Source organism: Elaeis guineensis, chromosome 8 (genome assembly GCF_000442705.2).
Source record: "Elaeis guineensis isolate ETL-2024a chromosome 8, EG11, whole genome shotgun sequence".
In the NCBI taxonomy this organism is placed as follows: Eukaryota; Viridiplantae; Streptophyta; class Magnoliopsida; order Arecales; family Arecaceae; genus Elaeis; species Elaeis guineensis.
This window is the reverse complement of record NC_026000.2, coordinates 391,334-404,605: the sequence shown is the minus strand read 5'-3', so window position 1 is coordinate 404,605 and position 13,272 is coordinate 391,334. Positions and strand designations below refer to the sequence as shown.

Here is a 13,272-nt window from a genome sequence, read left to right as displayed (position 1 = left end):
GCACGCCTCGAGCGCGTCCGCCCGGTGCACCGCCGATGCTGCCACGAAGACGCTGGCCTCGCCGACGGGGACGGTGCCGAGGCGGTGGGCGACGGCGAGGCGGCGGAGGGACCAGGCGGCGCGGGCGCCCGAGCAGATGGCCCGCAGGCGCCGGAGCGCCATGGGGAGGTAGGCCTCGTAGCGGAGCTCCAGGACGCGTTTCCCCTCGAAGGTGTGGCGGGTGGTGCCCTCGAAGGTGGCGATGGCTCCGGCGGCGGGGTCGCGAACGTGGTTCACATACCGTGCGAGGTCGATCGGCGTCGACGAGGCCTCCAGGATCTCGATCAGGTCCTCCGCCGCCTCTCCCTCTTCCGCCGCCATGGGACACGAATTAATCTCCGGTTCTCGGCTGGTCGCCATCTTCTTTTTCCGTCAACGCAAGTTACGCAACAGAAATTGGGGATGCCGAACGCCCTCGGGGCCAAAAGGCAAAAGCCAAAAGCCCAGCCCAGCCCCAGATAAAATGACGAGATCGTCCTCAATCCTTTCATTTTGTAACACCAGTAATTACCCCAAACTTTCAGGAAGATCATTATAATTCGCTCTATTTTTTTCAAAAAAATTAATTAAATAACGATAAATCTAGAAACAACGATGTTATTATTATATTATACCATCTATATTTGTAATATCTTTTCTTAAAAAAATAAAAGATAGATATTGCATTAGCCTGAAACATCAAATAAAACATATAAAAGAAATTAAAAAGGATAATTTTTAACCAGATTCGTGTATTTAGATCAATGATTGGATGAAACTCATATATTTAGACAAGTCACATCAGTTATGGATGTAATCTTGCAAAAATCCCATCAACCCCCGCAGTTACCATTGATTTGACATGACATTTTTTTAGTTCTTTTATTCTTTGAGTAATGGATCTGCTTTCGATGACGTGAGGCTAAAAGCTCAAATAAAGATTGGCATCAAGAATAGATCTTCCACGGTTATGATGATAAATTCAAATATGGATCCTCTATGGTGGGTGCTTTGCATCTAGAGAATTGTCCGTGCTTGGATAGTTGCCAAATCGCTTATCCTGGAAACGAAAAAATCTTGGGCAATCCTAACAACATGTTAGAAAGAGCAACAGAGGGAGTCGCATTGCTATATAGCATGAGATGAGATGGTTAGTATTATTGGCTATGGTTGGTGCCTATCATTGGAGATAATCAATTACTAAGTTTCTAGCCTGGCACTAATTCATATAACCACATATAAAGTCTAGGAGTTTTCTCATATTCGTCATCATTGCATTGCATTGCACGCAAGTTGGATTCCTTTTTGTTAGGGCAAGTTTGAAGCGGCATTTACAAAAAAAACTTTTGCTCATGATTACATCTGTTCTCTCTTCTCTAAATCAAAATTAAGATTTTATTCAAGTAAAATAAATTTATAACATTAACTTAAAAGGTGAAAGAGAGAGAAAAAGATCTAGAGCCTTGGAGGTGACAAACTAGTGAAAATTGGCCACCATGAGAAATGCAAAGATAAAAAATTTTGTTAGTCCAAAAAAATTTGCCCGGGGCTGGTGGATGGCTCCTTCAAGGGGAGGCATTTACCCCTGAATCAATCCTCTCCCTTCTTCTTGCTGGCAGAGAGAGGATTTTTTTCACCTTACTCTATTGGGTAATGGGGAAGCAGAATTTTCAGTATCACTGTTGGGTCTATGATGGAGCCACAGATCATAAGGGTGGTAATGGATTGGGTTGACCAATATCCATACTCATTTCGATAGAAAAAAAAAACATACCTATACCTGTCCTGTACCCACCTCATGTCAGGTTGGGTTGGGCTCCAAGGACAGATCAGATATATCTGAATCGATCTCCTCTTCTCCTTTCCCATCTCCACTGCCATCACACCACCGCGTGCGGTGCCATTGGCCATCCACAAACCCTACAAAATATCATGCTTCCATCAACATTAAACTCTCAAAACCTCAAGGGAGCAACTCACACTGCCGCAACTCGCACAAAATCCCATATGCTCGAGAGAAGGCCCCAATCAGAACCTAAAAACCCTTTCGATCTTCCTCAGGTGCTCTCCTTCTCCGATCGGAACCAACTCAAACCACCACAACTTGCACAAAATCACATTCGCTCGAGAAAAAATCCCAATCGAAACCTAAAGAACCCCTCCAATCTCTGTCAGGTGCTCTCCTTCCCCATAGATCTCGAAAAAAGAGATTGAAATGAAAAGAAAAAAAAATGAAGAGGAAAAAAATGATCAATCTATGTGGGAAAATGTCTTACCTGTTAATTTCCTCCATCTTTCCTTTGTTTTTTTGTTGATTTTTTCTATGTTTTCCCTCATTTTTTCTTTAGTTTTTTCGTCCTTAGGACTCTCGATTGGGTGGGAGACTTGGAGCAACCGAATAGAGAAGCTTAGATGATGGCTAGGGTTCTAACTTTCGACACCAAGTGGCCATCGCTAGAGGTGGGGGGGAGTGGGGACCCCCCGGTCGCCAAGCGAAAGCAAGAGAGAGAGAGAGAGGGCGAGGGGCCGGAGGGGTGCGCGGATTTGATCTAAATGAGATAGAGATAGAGAGAGAGAGAGAGAGAGGGGTGGCTTTGATGTAAATGAGACAAAGAGAGAGAGTGGGGGCTGCTTTGATGTTAACCAGACAAAGAAAGAGGGGCGGGTGGTTTTGAAATTTAAATAAAAGATATATTGAGATGAGTTTAGGATAAGATATACTATTATCTGTATCCAATCCGAACTCGCTTTGGATATATTTTTTCTAAAATTCATATCCGTCTCGTCTCTTAATCAGATTAGATAAAACCCACCCAATTCGGATCGGATCGCATACCCCCTAGATCAAAAAAATTGTCATATCTAGCCGGCCATTGAGATCAAACTTGGCTAGGCCAGGTGTTGGGCTTCGCTTGGATTTGTTTGGAACTTTTGGGAAGGGATTCACTTGGATTTCTTTTGCAACTACAGAGAGCAAAGTTGACAAAATTATATCAAGGATGACATGCATGGTTGACTCGAAAAAGTTAAGTCTTCATGTCGAGATTTGAATCGACAACCATGACACATTCAAGTTCTTCCCTCATCCAAGGGAACGGGAGACTCGCTCTCCTTCCCTCCTCTCTTCCTTTGTCGCTTACCTGGATGCCTTCAAGCCGGTGTGCTTCCAGGCCTGTCCACTCCCTTCCCCGCCGTCTCCAGATGCAGTACTTTTTATTCAACATCGCTATTACCATATCTCACTGACACGCAGAGTGGACCTGGTTCGGGTACCATGCCTCTTGCAAGCAACAAACCCCAAGCCTTAAATAATACCTCAAGCAACAAACCCCGAGCCTTAAGCAATACCTCTTGCAAGCAGCAAGCTCTAGCATTAGGGCAAAATTGAGAATACAAAGCACAAACTAAAAATAATGTTCCTTCCCCCATACAGCGGGAAGAGATAGATCACTTTAAAAAACAATGCAGATTATTGCCAATTGGATCTCCATTGCACGCAGCAAATAGACCGACAATGGTAGATCTATGAAACCCCACCATCAACACAAAAATCAACAGAGGATGCACAACAAGAATTATTACAAGCATATACAGCATAACATATAGAAAAGCCCAAAGATTCAAATACTGACAGAAAATACATACAACACAAGTTTGTCTAGCGGTACTCAAGTATTTGGGAGAACCATTTTTGCCATCCTCAACTATTAATTATGGTTCCAACCTTAATTACGGCTTCTTGAACGGATATAAAAATTCATAAATCATGAAAATTCTTTCAGCAGAGCGGATGTCTCTAAAATGTCTCCAGCACAGGATAAGATACAGCATCGTTGAAGAGACGATACAAACACCATGGATGCTGTGTGTGTTATATAGAGCCCATCCGAAGCATATCACAAAGCAGCCATCCCCTTCAACGGGTGCACAAGGAAATAAAAACCAGGTAACTTTGTTTTTCCCCGAAGTGGTAAGCTTTTAATTCAATTTACAGATGTCAACAGAATAAATTCCAATTGTTGGACATGTCAATACCTTCTTGGACAATCTCTGAAACATATTATAATATAACCAATAGGAGAACTTTAAAGTGGGGTTCTTGAAAAAGAAAACTTTCTCATGGAACTAGTCTCTGTGGATCACGAGGGAAAAGCGATGTTTTGCGTATGTTGTTGAGAGCACAGAAAAGCATAACCACTCGCTCCAGGCCCACACCAAATCCACCATGTGGGGGTGCACCATACCTGCAATAAGTTGCACCAGATTGGCATAAAGTTAGGATCATTATAAAGTTAAGATCATTATGCAAAGAATAAACCTACCGTGCATTTCTCAATCGAACATGGCATAAAAATGAGAATACATCATTCTTCTCAATGCAGTGCGAGGACCAAGGAGAAGCTGTCTAATCAACATCTAACAACCTCACAATATGCAACCTTCAACTTGATGCGCTAACGGAATAAATAAGTGCAACTTTTTTATAGCAAAATTGCTTTTTTTTTCTTCTTTTCTTCTTTTTTGCTTCTCTTTTTTTTCACCTTTACAATGGGTAAGCTAGTTAAATAAATTATCGAAGGTGCTAAAGCCATACGTGACCAGTGGACCAGATGAAATTTTTTTACAAAAATAGATCACAAGATGTATATTGGGTACGTCCTTCAAGTTGCAGTTTGGAGAAATTGGCATCCTGGGTAAGATGAGAGAGGGCAAAGGTGACAGCCAGCCTGTTCTTAAATTTTTCATTATGCATGTGAGAAATCGACTAATTCTAGAAGCCAATCATTAGAATTTCTACTATGACAATTTTTCTACCCAATTTTGTTGCAAGTTTACATGGGCTAGGAATCATGAAATTTCTACCACCAAACCGTTCCCATGAAACTCTAGCCTCACAGACAATATAGGGTTTGAGCTTTTCATATTGATGCATGCATACATCTTCATAAAAAGCTTTCTCGCCTTTAGGGCAAAAAACTGATTGAATATAGATTGGACACCAGTACATCCATATAAAAATTCAATTTATTTGGTGAATACGAATATGGATGTGGAATTTAGTAGGATGCCAAAATTCATATCCATATCTATTTTAAACAGATACAGATACTAATCGGCTATAGAAAGCACAAATATAAATATTAATATAAATCATATAGTCAAACTAATGACCATAAAATAAAAGATATTTCTGACTGGAAGGTAAATCAAGTTAATAACATGTTAATATGGTCACTTATTTCCTTTAAAAGTTCATGAGTGCTACATAAAATTAAATAAGATTAACATAAAATCGGATATTTGCATACCGATTAGATAGTTATCTATCCATGTATGTATTCATTTTTCTTTGATGGTTACGGATACAAGTTGGATGCTCAAATTTCTATCCATATCTGGATAGATTCAAATACAAAAAGGGATCTGATTAGATATAACCTGGTCCACTTTCACCCCTACTTGCTTTTAATGGAAAAACATGAAAAGAGAATAAAAATCACTAATGTGAAACTAAAAAGAAAAAAGTGAATTCATACCGGAAAGAGTCAATGTATGTTGATATAGTCTTAACATCAATTCCACATGCCTCTGCTCGTTTAGTCAATAATTCAGGTAGGTGTACTCTCTGAGCCCCTGAAATTATCTCCTCACCTAGAAGAAATGTCAAACCAGATTAGAGCACAGCAGAACATTGTAAATTTCCAGCATATTTTCCAATACTACTGAAATCAACTTTCTACATGGTTCCAAGTTCTAGACTATCTTATGTGACGCGAAATCAAACAACTGAAGTAACATGACTCAGACATGGACAGACATCTATAATTCTTGGTACAGCATTTACAATACTTGTCATTTTTATGATCAATTTTGATATACTGTCATTCAGATATGATGGAAGGAAACCAAAGAGCATGGTAATGTTGCATGCTCCAGAAAAGAAAAAAATGAAAAAAAAAAAAAAAACTATGATATTAATGAGGGACAACATTTTACGAGTATTATTATTTCTTCAAATATTACTTATGTTAGTCATATCTGGCTGAATGCAAAAAAATAAAGAGGCAAAGAGCTTTAGGAAGCCACCCAAACATGGCATTTTGACCTAGCTTAAAACATTAACCACTTATGATGGTGTTGAGCCTACATTTACACAAATGGTTCTCCAAAAATATATAAGCCAATAATCAAAAAAGACTAAGGGCTGCAACAAACAACCAACCTATAAAATTAACACCACTCCCCCTGTCTTTTTCGCTCGTTTAAAGGCCCTATCGGGCGAGACCAAGCCGTGGAGGCTTCTGCAGCCCTCCGACGGCCACAACACGTCACCGCCGACCTCCGAAAACATCGTGTTCCCTCTCCCTCTCTTCTCTCTTTTCCTCTCTTTCCCTCTCCCTCCTTCGATGTACCGTTCTCCTTGGCCAAACTATCCCGATTCCCCGTCGGTCCGGCTCGATACGAGATGTACCGGCCGGTGCAGAATTCACTGATTAAAATACTACTGACGTGCAGGCAAACAGCTATCACACACTTGGCTCGCATTGTACCCGTATGTTCATGTACCTATATTGCACACACACCAATAACCGTTGTGCAAAAATACTAAAAGTACACTAGCAACTTTAGTATATCTCTTGCAATTAGGTTAGTCTTCATTACTTCCCAGTGGGCAGTAGGCATGCTTTGACCATTCAAACATGTTTCTTGACCAATCTAACCTAATGTTTTCAGGAAAGCCCATATTAAGACATGTCTTGCTTGCTTGCTTTTATATAGGATTTAAACAGGTCTGTGAAGAAGCCCAAAAATATTATAGCAGTTTGGAAGGAACAAAAATATGACACTAAAATCATTCGATTAGAATACTAAATACAGGTGGATCAAGTCATACACATGCAATCTAACTAGAGAAACAACCCATGTAAGCCTGCAACATAGCTCATAATTGTAATTAGCTAGGACACAGATCACTCTGTACCCATATCGCCAGTTGGCTACATTCTCACCATACCATTCTGATAATCCTGTCTCACACTAAATATCTAATGGCATAGTACAATATAGACAGACACATAACATGATTTTTCTATGTGATGTTAAAACAAAATGAATTACAACATTACCTGTAATCACACAACCACATCCTGTGTTGGGGAAAGGCATGTATGTAACATAAAAGAAGACTTTGCAACTTGAAGAAATCCATCATATGTAAATGGTACCACTAGAACTTAGAATATTATCAGAATATACAATTTTCATTAGCCTGTCACTATAAAAATATCTGAGACTATAACCAACTACCATCATAGAATTTTCAGCTAGCCAATATGTAGAATTTACTTCTCACCTCGAATGAAGACATCAAATGAGTTACTGTACGTTGGATCATCATAACAGGGCATGGTGTAGAATGGTCTTACGGCCAAAGGATACCGATGGAGAATATAAAAATCAGTGTCATACCTGTGTTGATAAGTAAGAAAATCATGCACTTAGCCAACAGTTCTCACAACAAAGAAAATGAACAAATGAGATCGTGATATTACAAACTCACTTCTCACGAACAAGCCGACCCAATGTTTTCTCAGCCTCTGTATTTAGGTCCCCAAAAGGGTCAACTTCTGTTCCAGCTTCCTGTTAAAATGTTGAACTGATCTTGTCAATAAAAGCAAAGCCAACCAGAAATAGCACTCAAATAACAATTTTAGTTTTCATACTATCAGTTAACTAAGAACTAAAAGATAGCTTTAGAGGTCTATTGTTTTTGAGGCGTAACTTCTTACAAAATTATAGCTACTTAGCCTTATTCAACTCACTGCTAATTGTAATTTCAATCACTGGAAATCAGATAATTCTTTCTCTAAATCATACACTTGTTAGCCTTTACATCTCTTTGCTGAGCTATAAAGATGATCGATTGTGTGGTTAAAACTTTTACAGAAAGTTCCCTGCATCAAGTTTCAAAACAATATAATTACTCAAATAGAAAAAGAAAATCCTGCAAATCAGTAAGTTCAGTAGTTGCATGCCCATGAGCTAGGCCAAAGTCACTGAACATCTATCCATTTAATTCAAAGATAACGGGCCATTCACAGTAAATCAGTAATCTTTGTTTATTTAGCGACCATCTTCAAAAATCAGCCAACTCTTCAGCCAATAACCAATGATAATTATTCAACAAATTTCTGTCCTGATTCAATCCACATTTATCTTCAATTTGGTACCTAGTTCTGGTATGAAGCACAAAACATCATATTTCTTGTTTTAGTATGTAAGATTCAAGGAGATATATCACAAGAGTAAGTTGAAAAACACAATGATGACCATTTGCACAGGAAAAACTTAAAGAAGAATCAGAAGAGAATAGAGAATATATCAACAATGATAATTGTATGCCAGACAAAGAATGGGGACCTTAAGCATTTCAACACCCTCCAAAAAAGTGAGCCGCAAGGTATTCCTCAAGTACTGCAATGCACACAGATTAAGCATAATCAGAAACAGAGACAGATAAAAGGCAGGAAAACAGAATAGTTTTTTGTAACATTACCAACACTAGCAAATAGACTACCAAATGGATGAGATTCAATGGTTCAGAAATTTTTTAGAGGATAAAAAGTAACGTCCTTAACCTTCAAAGGTTCAAAGGGATATTGTCTGTTGATTGAATCCAGTTCCTTCTTGCAGGTCTCATTCAAATAGTCAAACATTGCAACAAACAAACGGTCCACAACATCACAAACCTGCGCAAACAATCCAAAGCTTTCATGCTTAAGCTGATAAATGGACTGAACCAAAAGATGTACAACTATTTATTCCTACCTCAAAATAGTGTTCCTTGATCTCCATTTCAACATCAAGGCCTACAAATTCGCATAAATGCCTATGCGTGTAGGAGTCTTCTGCTCTGAATACAGAACCAACTTCAAATACACATCCAAAACCACCACATATTGCCATTTGCTTATAAAGCTGAGGTGATTGTGCCAAACAAGCAGGTTGCCCCTTGTAGTCCAGTTTAAATACAGCTGCACCACCTTCACTTGATCCAGGTACGAGCTTGGGAGTATGGATCCCTACAAACCCCTCGGACAGCAAAAATCGTCTAAATATCTGCATCATTGTGGTAGTTGATTCACAATCTACATTCCATTTTTAAGATTATCATGACATCATTTCTTTTTATTTTGTAGAATTATAATAAGTAGAATGGTTGGAGCCATTTCTTGGTGAAATTGTAAAGGCTTCGATTGACAGGTGCAATGGCATAGGTCCGAGTCCTAAGCAGCCACTTTGTGTAAGCCAAAAAAAAAAAAGAGTCAAAGGATAGGTCCATCTCCAGTTCTCCCCCCCAGGATCCTAGAACGTTGGGAACATAATTCGATAATGTAGTTGTATGATAATTAGAACAACAAATGTCCCATGGTATAGAAAAGAGATGTGCATTTAGAAAAGCAACTTAGGGCAGTTCCTGTTATTTGTCAGTTTAATTAAAACACATGATGATACAACATGAATTCAGGTTGAATCCTCTTTCTTGTTGTCTTGATTAAAGCAGATCAGACTCTACCCATCCCACTCTCTCTCATGCACATACGCACACGCTCAAAAGAAAAAAGGAATTCAGGTGAGGTGCCAAATCTATTTTCAGATTTACAAATCATTTTTAAAAACAAGTCTTGTGGAAAGCAGCCAAACAGGGTTTTGAGAACAAAGTGCTGCTTTTTCCATTTTTGGGAGCATATTTCCACATAACCAAAAAACAATTTAGCCCTCAGATAGGACTCACAATACCTGAGAAATCTCAAATGACATTGTTGTTTGAGAAGATTGAGCACTTACATCTTCAACATGACATTGAATGCGGAAAGTTGCTTGATTTGCAGGAGTGCGCAAGTCAAGAACTCTATAATTCAAACGAGTGTCCTGACCAACACGAACCAGCTGCTCTCCAGTCTGTGTCACTTAAGTTGTTGCATTAGAAGCTTGATCATCAAACAAAAGTTTACGAGGAAATAGATGAGTGACTAGAAGGTAACACGTTATTCGAAATTGTAAAAATTAAGTGTTACATGGAAAACACAGCTTCTGTCAAATTGGTTTGTCACTGTGTTACTTCAACATGCAAGCAAAATTTCGACTAGCTCTGTTGCTTGAAATTTTCAGATTATACAATTTACCTGTTCAGCTTTCTCAAATTCCATCTCACTTCGTGCTGCATCCTCAATATTGATAGGCAAATTCGGCATGGCTCTATTGATACAGTAAAGCTTCCTCACTTGAACTTCCACCTGCAGAAAGACCGGCAATAGCTGAGATTGCCATTACTCGGAACAAGATAAACTAAACTGCAGTTTCCATGGTAAAAGACCACCTACATTTATAAAAGCAGTGTAGCTGCTTGCAGGAAGCTAATAGCAGGGATAAAAGATCTTTTTTCTTTTTCTTAGCTTTTTTTTATGGTGAGAGAATGTAAAAGGTCAAGTTCAGCTTCCAGTACTTTCCTAGTAAAAGATCAAGTTCAGCTAATGGAAGGTCCAAATAATTTGCAGTAAAAGAATGAGGTTGTTTTCCATCAATGCATAAACTGAGAATCCAGAAACCTAAAAATTAACAACACTAAAGTAACAAGCAAGAGACAGGAGTTGAAAATCAAGCAGCCTCCTGATGGTCCAGACGGTAACATGTTGTTTCTGTTGATGCAAAACAGAGGCAAATATTGCCTATAAGAGCCACAAAAAGAAAGATGTAACTGGCTTCTTTTTTCTTCACTTGAATAAGAGATCAACAACCTATTGTTTCACATCAGTTTGAGAGTCTTTCAGTTTCTTTTAGGAGTTTATTCATCCAGTAGGATCTGTCTAGCCAATCTTCTTGTTTTTTGAAGATCTGTTTTGCGCGCAGGCTTGGATTTGCAGAGTCATTTTTCATGTACTTAATGTACTAGACCTCATCAACAAGATAATGGAGGGTGAGCAGGAGAAAGATAATGGCAGTGTGAGTGGCCACCGTAATCATTAACAAAAAAAAAAAAAAGGAGAAAAAGAAAAGAAAAGAAAAGACACTCAGGAAACTCCACGAGTCAAAAAACCTAGATTCAAGCAAACAAGCAACAGAGATTAAGAAAGAGCAGAGACCAGTAAGGCCCTTCTGATCTTCCTCGTCTTCTAATTAAAACCCTTGGCTGAAATCTGACATGATTTTCTTTTTTCCTCCTTTTTTTGATTGACTGAGAACTAGGGTGATAATTTCTCTCGTCATATATTTTATTTGACAATGAATGGAAGAGGGAGTAATAATGGGATTCTTCCTCCTCTAGCTTGAGTGGAGAAGAATTGAAGTGTCAAAAAAATATATATATAATATAAAATATAATAAAAATAATAATATTTTAAAAAAATCCCGAAGTTTGGATCTTTCGAAACCCTTCCTTAGCTACGGATCTATCCATTTAGAGAGTGTTTGGTAGCATGCAATCCTGACAGGATTACATATAATTTTACAACAGATAATCAGATTATACTGTTTGTTTCATTACTTTCACAAGTAATGCTGCATTACATGTAATGCAGCATTACCTGAAAAAGAGATTATCTGATTATTTAAGAGGAGGTGGCTATGTGATTATATATAATCTGACAATCCTACAATCTTGCAACAAGATAACTTCAGAACCAAAATATTTCTATCAAAATAAATTATGGATAGTCCCAATTGGTGAAAATAGAAAAGAAAATATAATGGATAATGTCACGAAAAATAGTTGGTCTCAAAATTAAGTTGTCCCTCTAGAAAATAGACAATAATCAATAAACAAATATGGAAGTACTTTAGAAAAATTAGCTTATATTCCATATAATCTAAATTGTATATCAAATACTGCAACGTAGGATTTTCTATAATTTTACAACAATATTACTGCACATACCAGACACTGCAACATAAGATTCTCTATAATTTTATCAGATAATCACGTTCCCTCTACAATCACATTACCATAGCAACATTACCTATGTAATGCACCGATCGCAACCTTATAATTTACAGTGCTCATCGTCGAACCATTCAATAGCAGCAAAGAAATAATAAATTCTCAAAACAGAACCTATAGAATTGAGTGACAAGACGGTCTACCTGCTGCGTGGTGCCCTTGATGGGATCCTTGGGAATGGAGACGACCCCTTCGACGTCGACAATGGACTCCTTGCTGAGGCCCGTGGCGAACTTGACCATCTGAGGGCTCACCCACTCCTTGTTGACGACCAGCACGCACTGGACGGTGCTCACGTACTGCCTCACCACCAGGAACGCCATCTTCTTGCTGACGGGCCTGATCGCCTGGGCCGCGCCCCGGATCAGGACCATCCGTTCCGCCCGCTCAGCGTCCAGCGACCCGATCTCCGTCCACTGCCGGCCGCTGACCGCCTTCGACTGGATCTCCTCCGTTGGGACGTCGCCGTAGTTCCCAGAGAAGGGGTCCGCTTCCGCGGACGCTGCCGCCGCCGCCGCGGCAGCGGTGGCGGCCTCTTGCTGCTTGCGGAGCCTCTCGGCCTTCTGGGCCTCCTTCTTCGCCTGCTTCTTGCTGAGATTCGCCAGCTCCGAGTCGTTCTCTCCGGCGGGAGGAGGCGTCTGGGAGGATTCTGGTTCGGCGGATGCCATGGTTTCAGTGCGCCAAGAACCCCGAAACCCTAGAAACCCTTTCCAGTGGAGACGACGTTTGACCACTTCAGGGATGGATAGAAAGATGGGTAGATAGATATATAAAAAAGGGGGGTAATGAAGACGAGGTTTTACCAGGAATTGCTTCCTTGGCAGTCACGTTTTCAATGGGAAGGAGCGTGGAGCCACCAAACCAGACCAGATCACAAACAGGAAGCCGGACAAAACAGGGGACGAGATGCTACGGGAGCCGGGTACGCTACGTATAATCCGATACCGTTTTCCGTGCGTTTGGTTATATTTTTGATTTTTGATTTTTAATTTTTAATTTTTAAAAAATATTTTTTTTATTTTTTATTATTAAATAAAAATAAAAAAATTATTTGATAATTATCTTTGCTATAAAATAAAAAATAATATTTGGAGACGATAGGTAAAAAATTTGATGAGATGAGAGAGAAGAATCCAAGAAGGGAGTGGAAAAGTGAAGAATTCGATGAAAAAAAAGATTTAGATTTTTTATTTTTTTAATTTGACATTTTAATTGTGCGAAAGTAAAAAAATAAAAAAAAAATTAAAAAAATAAAA

At 39.2% G+C, this 13,272-nt stretch overlaps 2 protein-coding genes across 2 annotated transcripts in view; both read right to left on the bottom strand.

The window, feature by feature from the left end:
• LOC105050897 (molybdopterin synthase catalytic subunit) overlaps window positions 1-483 on the bottom strand; it is a 918-nt gene extending 435 nt beyond the window's left edge. The window contains exon 1 of the mRNA XM_010931116.4: window positions 1-483. This exon is cut by the window's left edge and continues 435 nt beyond it. Coding sequence (XP_010929418.1) covers window positions 1-399 — 399 coding nt within the window. The 5' untranslated portion in view covers window positions 400-483.
• Window positions 484-3,954: 3,471 nt separating this feature from the next.
• Window positions 3,955-12,810, bottom strand: LOC105050898 (aspartate--tRNA ligase 1, cytoplasmic). Its single transcript, XM_010931117.4, has 10 exons — window positions 12,160-12,810; window positions 10,206-10,316; window positions 9,868-9,981; window positions 8,848-9,138; window positions 8,658-8,768; window positions 8,440-8,493; window positions 7,580-7,659; window positions 7,373-7,488; window positions 5,556-5,670; window positions 3,955-4,262 (listed from the first exon to the last, which is right to left on the bottom strand). Exons 1-10 carry the CDS (start codon window positions 12,682-12,684, stop codon window positions 4,136-4,138), a joined length of 1,644 nt encoding a protein of 547 aa, XP_010929419.1. The 5' UTR covers window positions 12,685-12,810; the 3' UTR covers window positions 3,955-4,135.
• Between the last annotated feature and the right edge of the window lie 462 nt (window positions 12,811-13,272).

What these genes read in the sequence shown, in the direction of transcription:
- LOC105050898 (XM_010931117.4), bottom strand. Translation starts at nt 12,684, where the DNA reads ATGGCATCCGCCGAACCAGAATCCTCCCAGACGCCTCCTCCCGCCGGA. An exon ending in AATTTGAGAAAGCTGAACAG is followed by an intron (nt 9,982 to 10,205) that starts GTAAATTGTATA and finishes TAAGTGACACAG; the next exon opens with ACTGGAGAGCAGCTGGTTCG. An exon ending in AGGGTGTTGAAATGCTTAAG is followed by an intron (nt 7,660 to 8,439) that starts GTCCCCATTCTT and finishes ACATTTTAACAG; the next exon opens with GAAGCTGGAACAGAAGTTGA.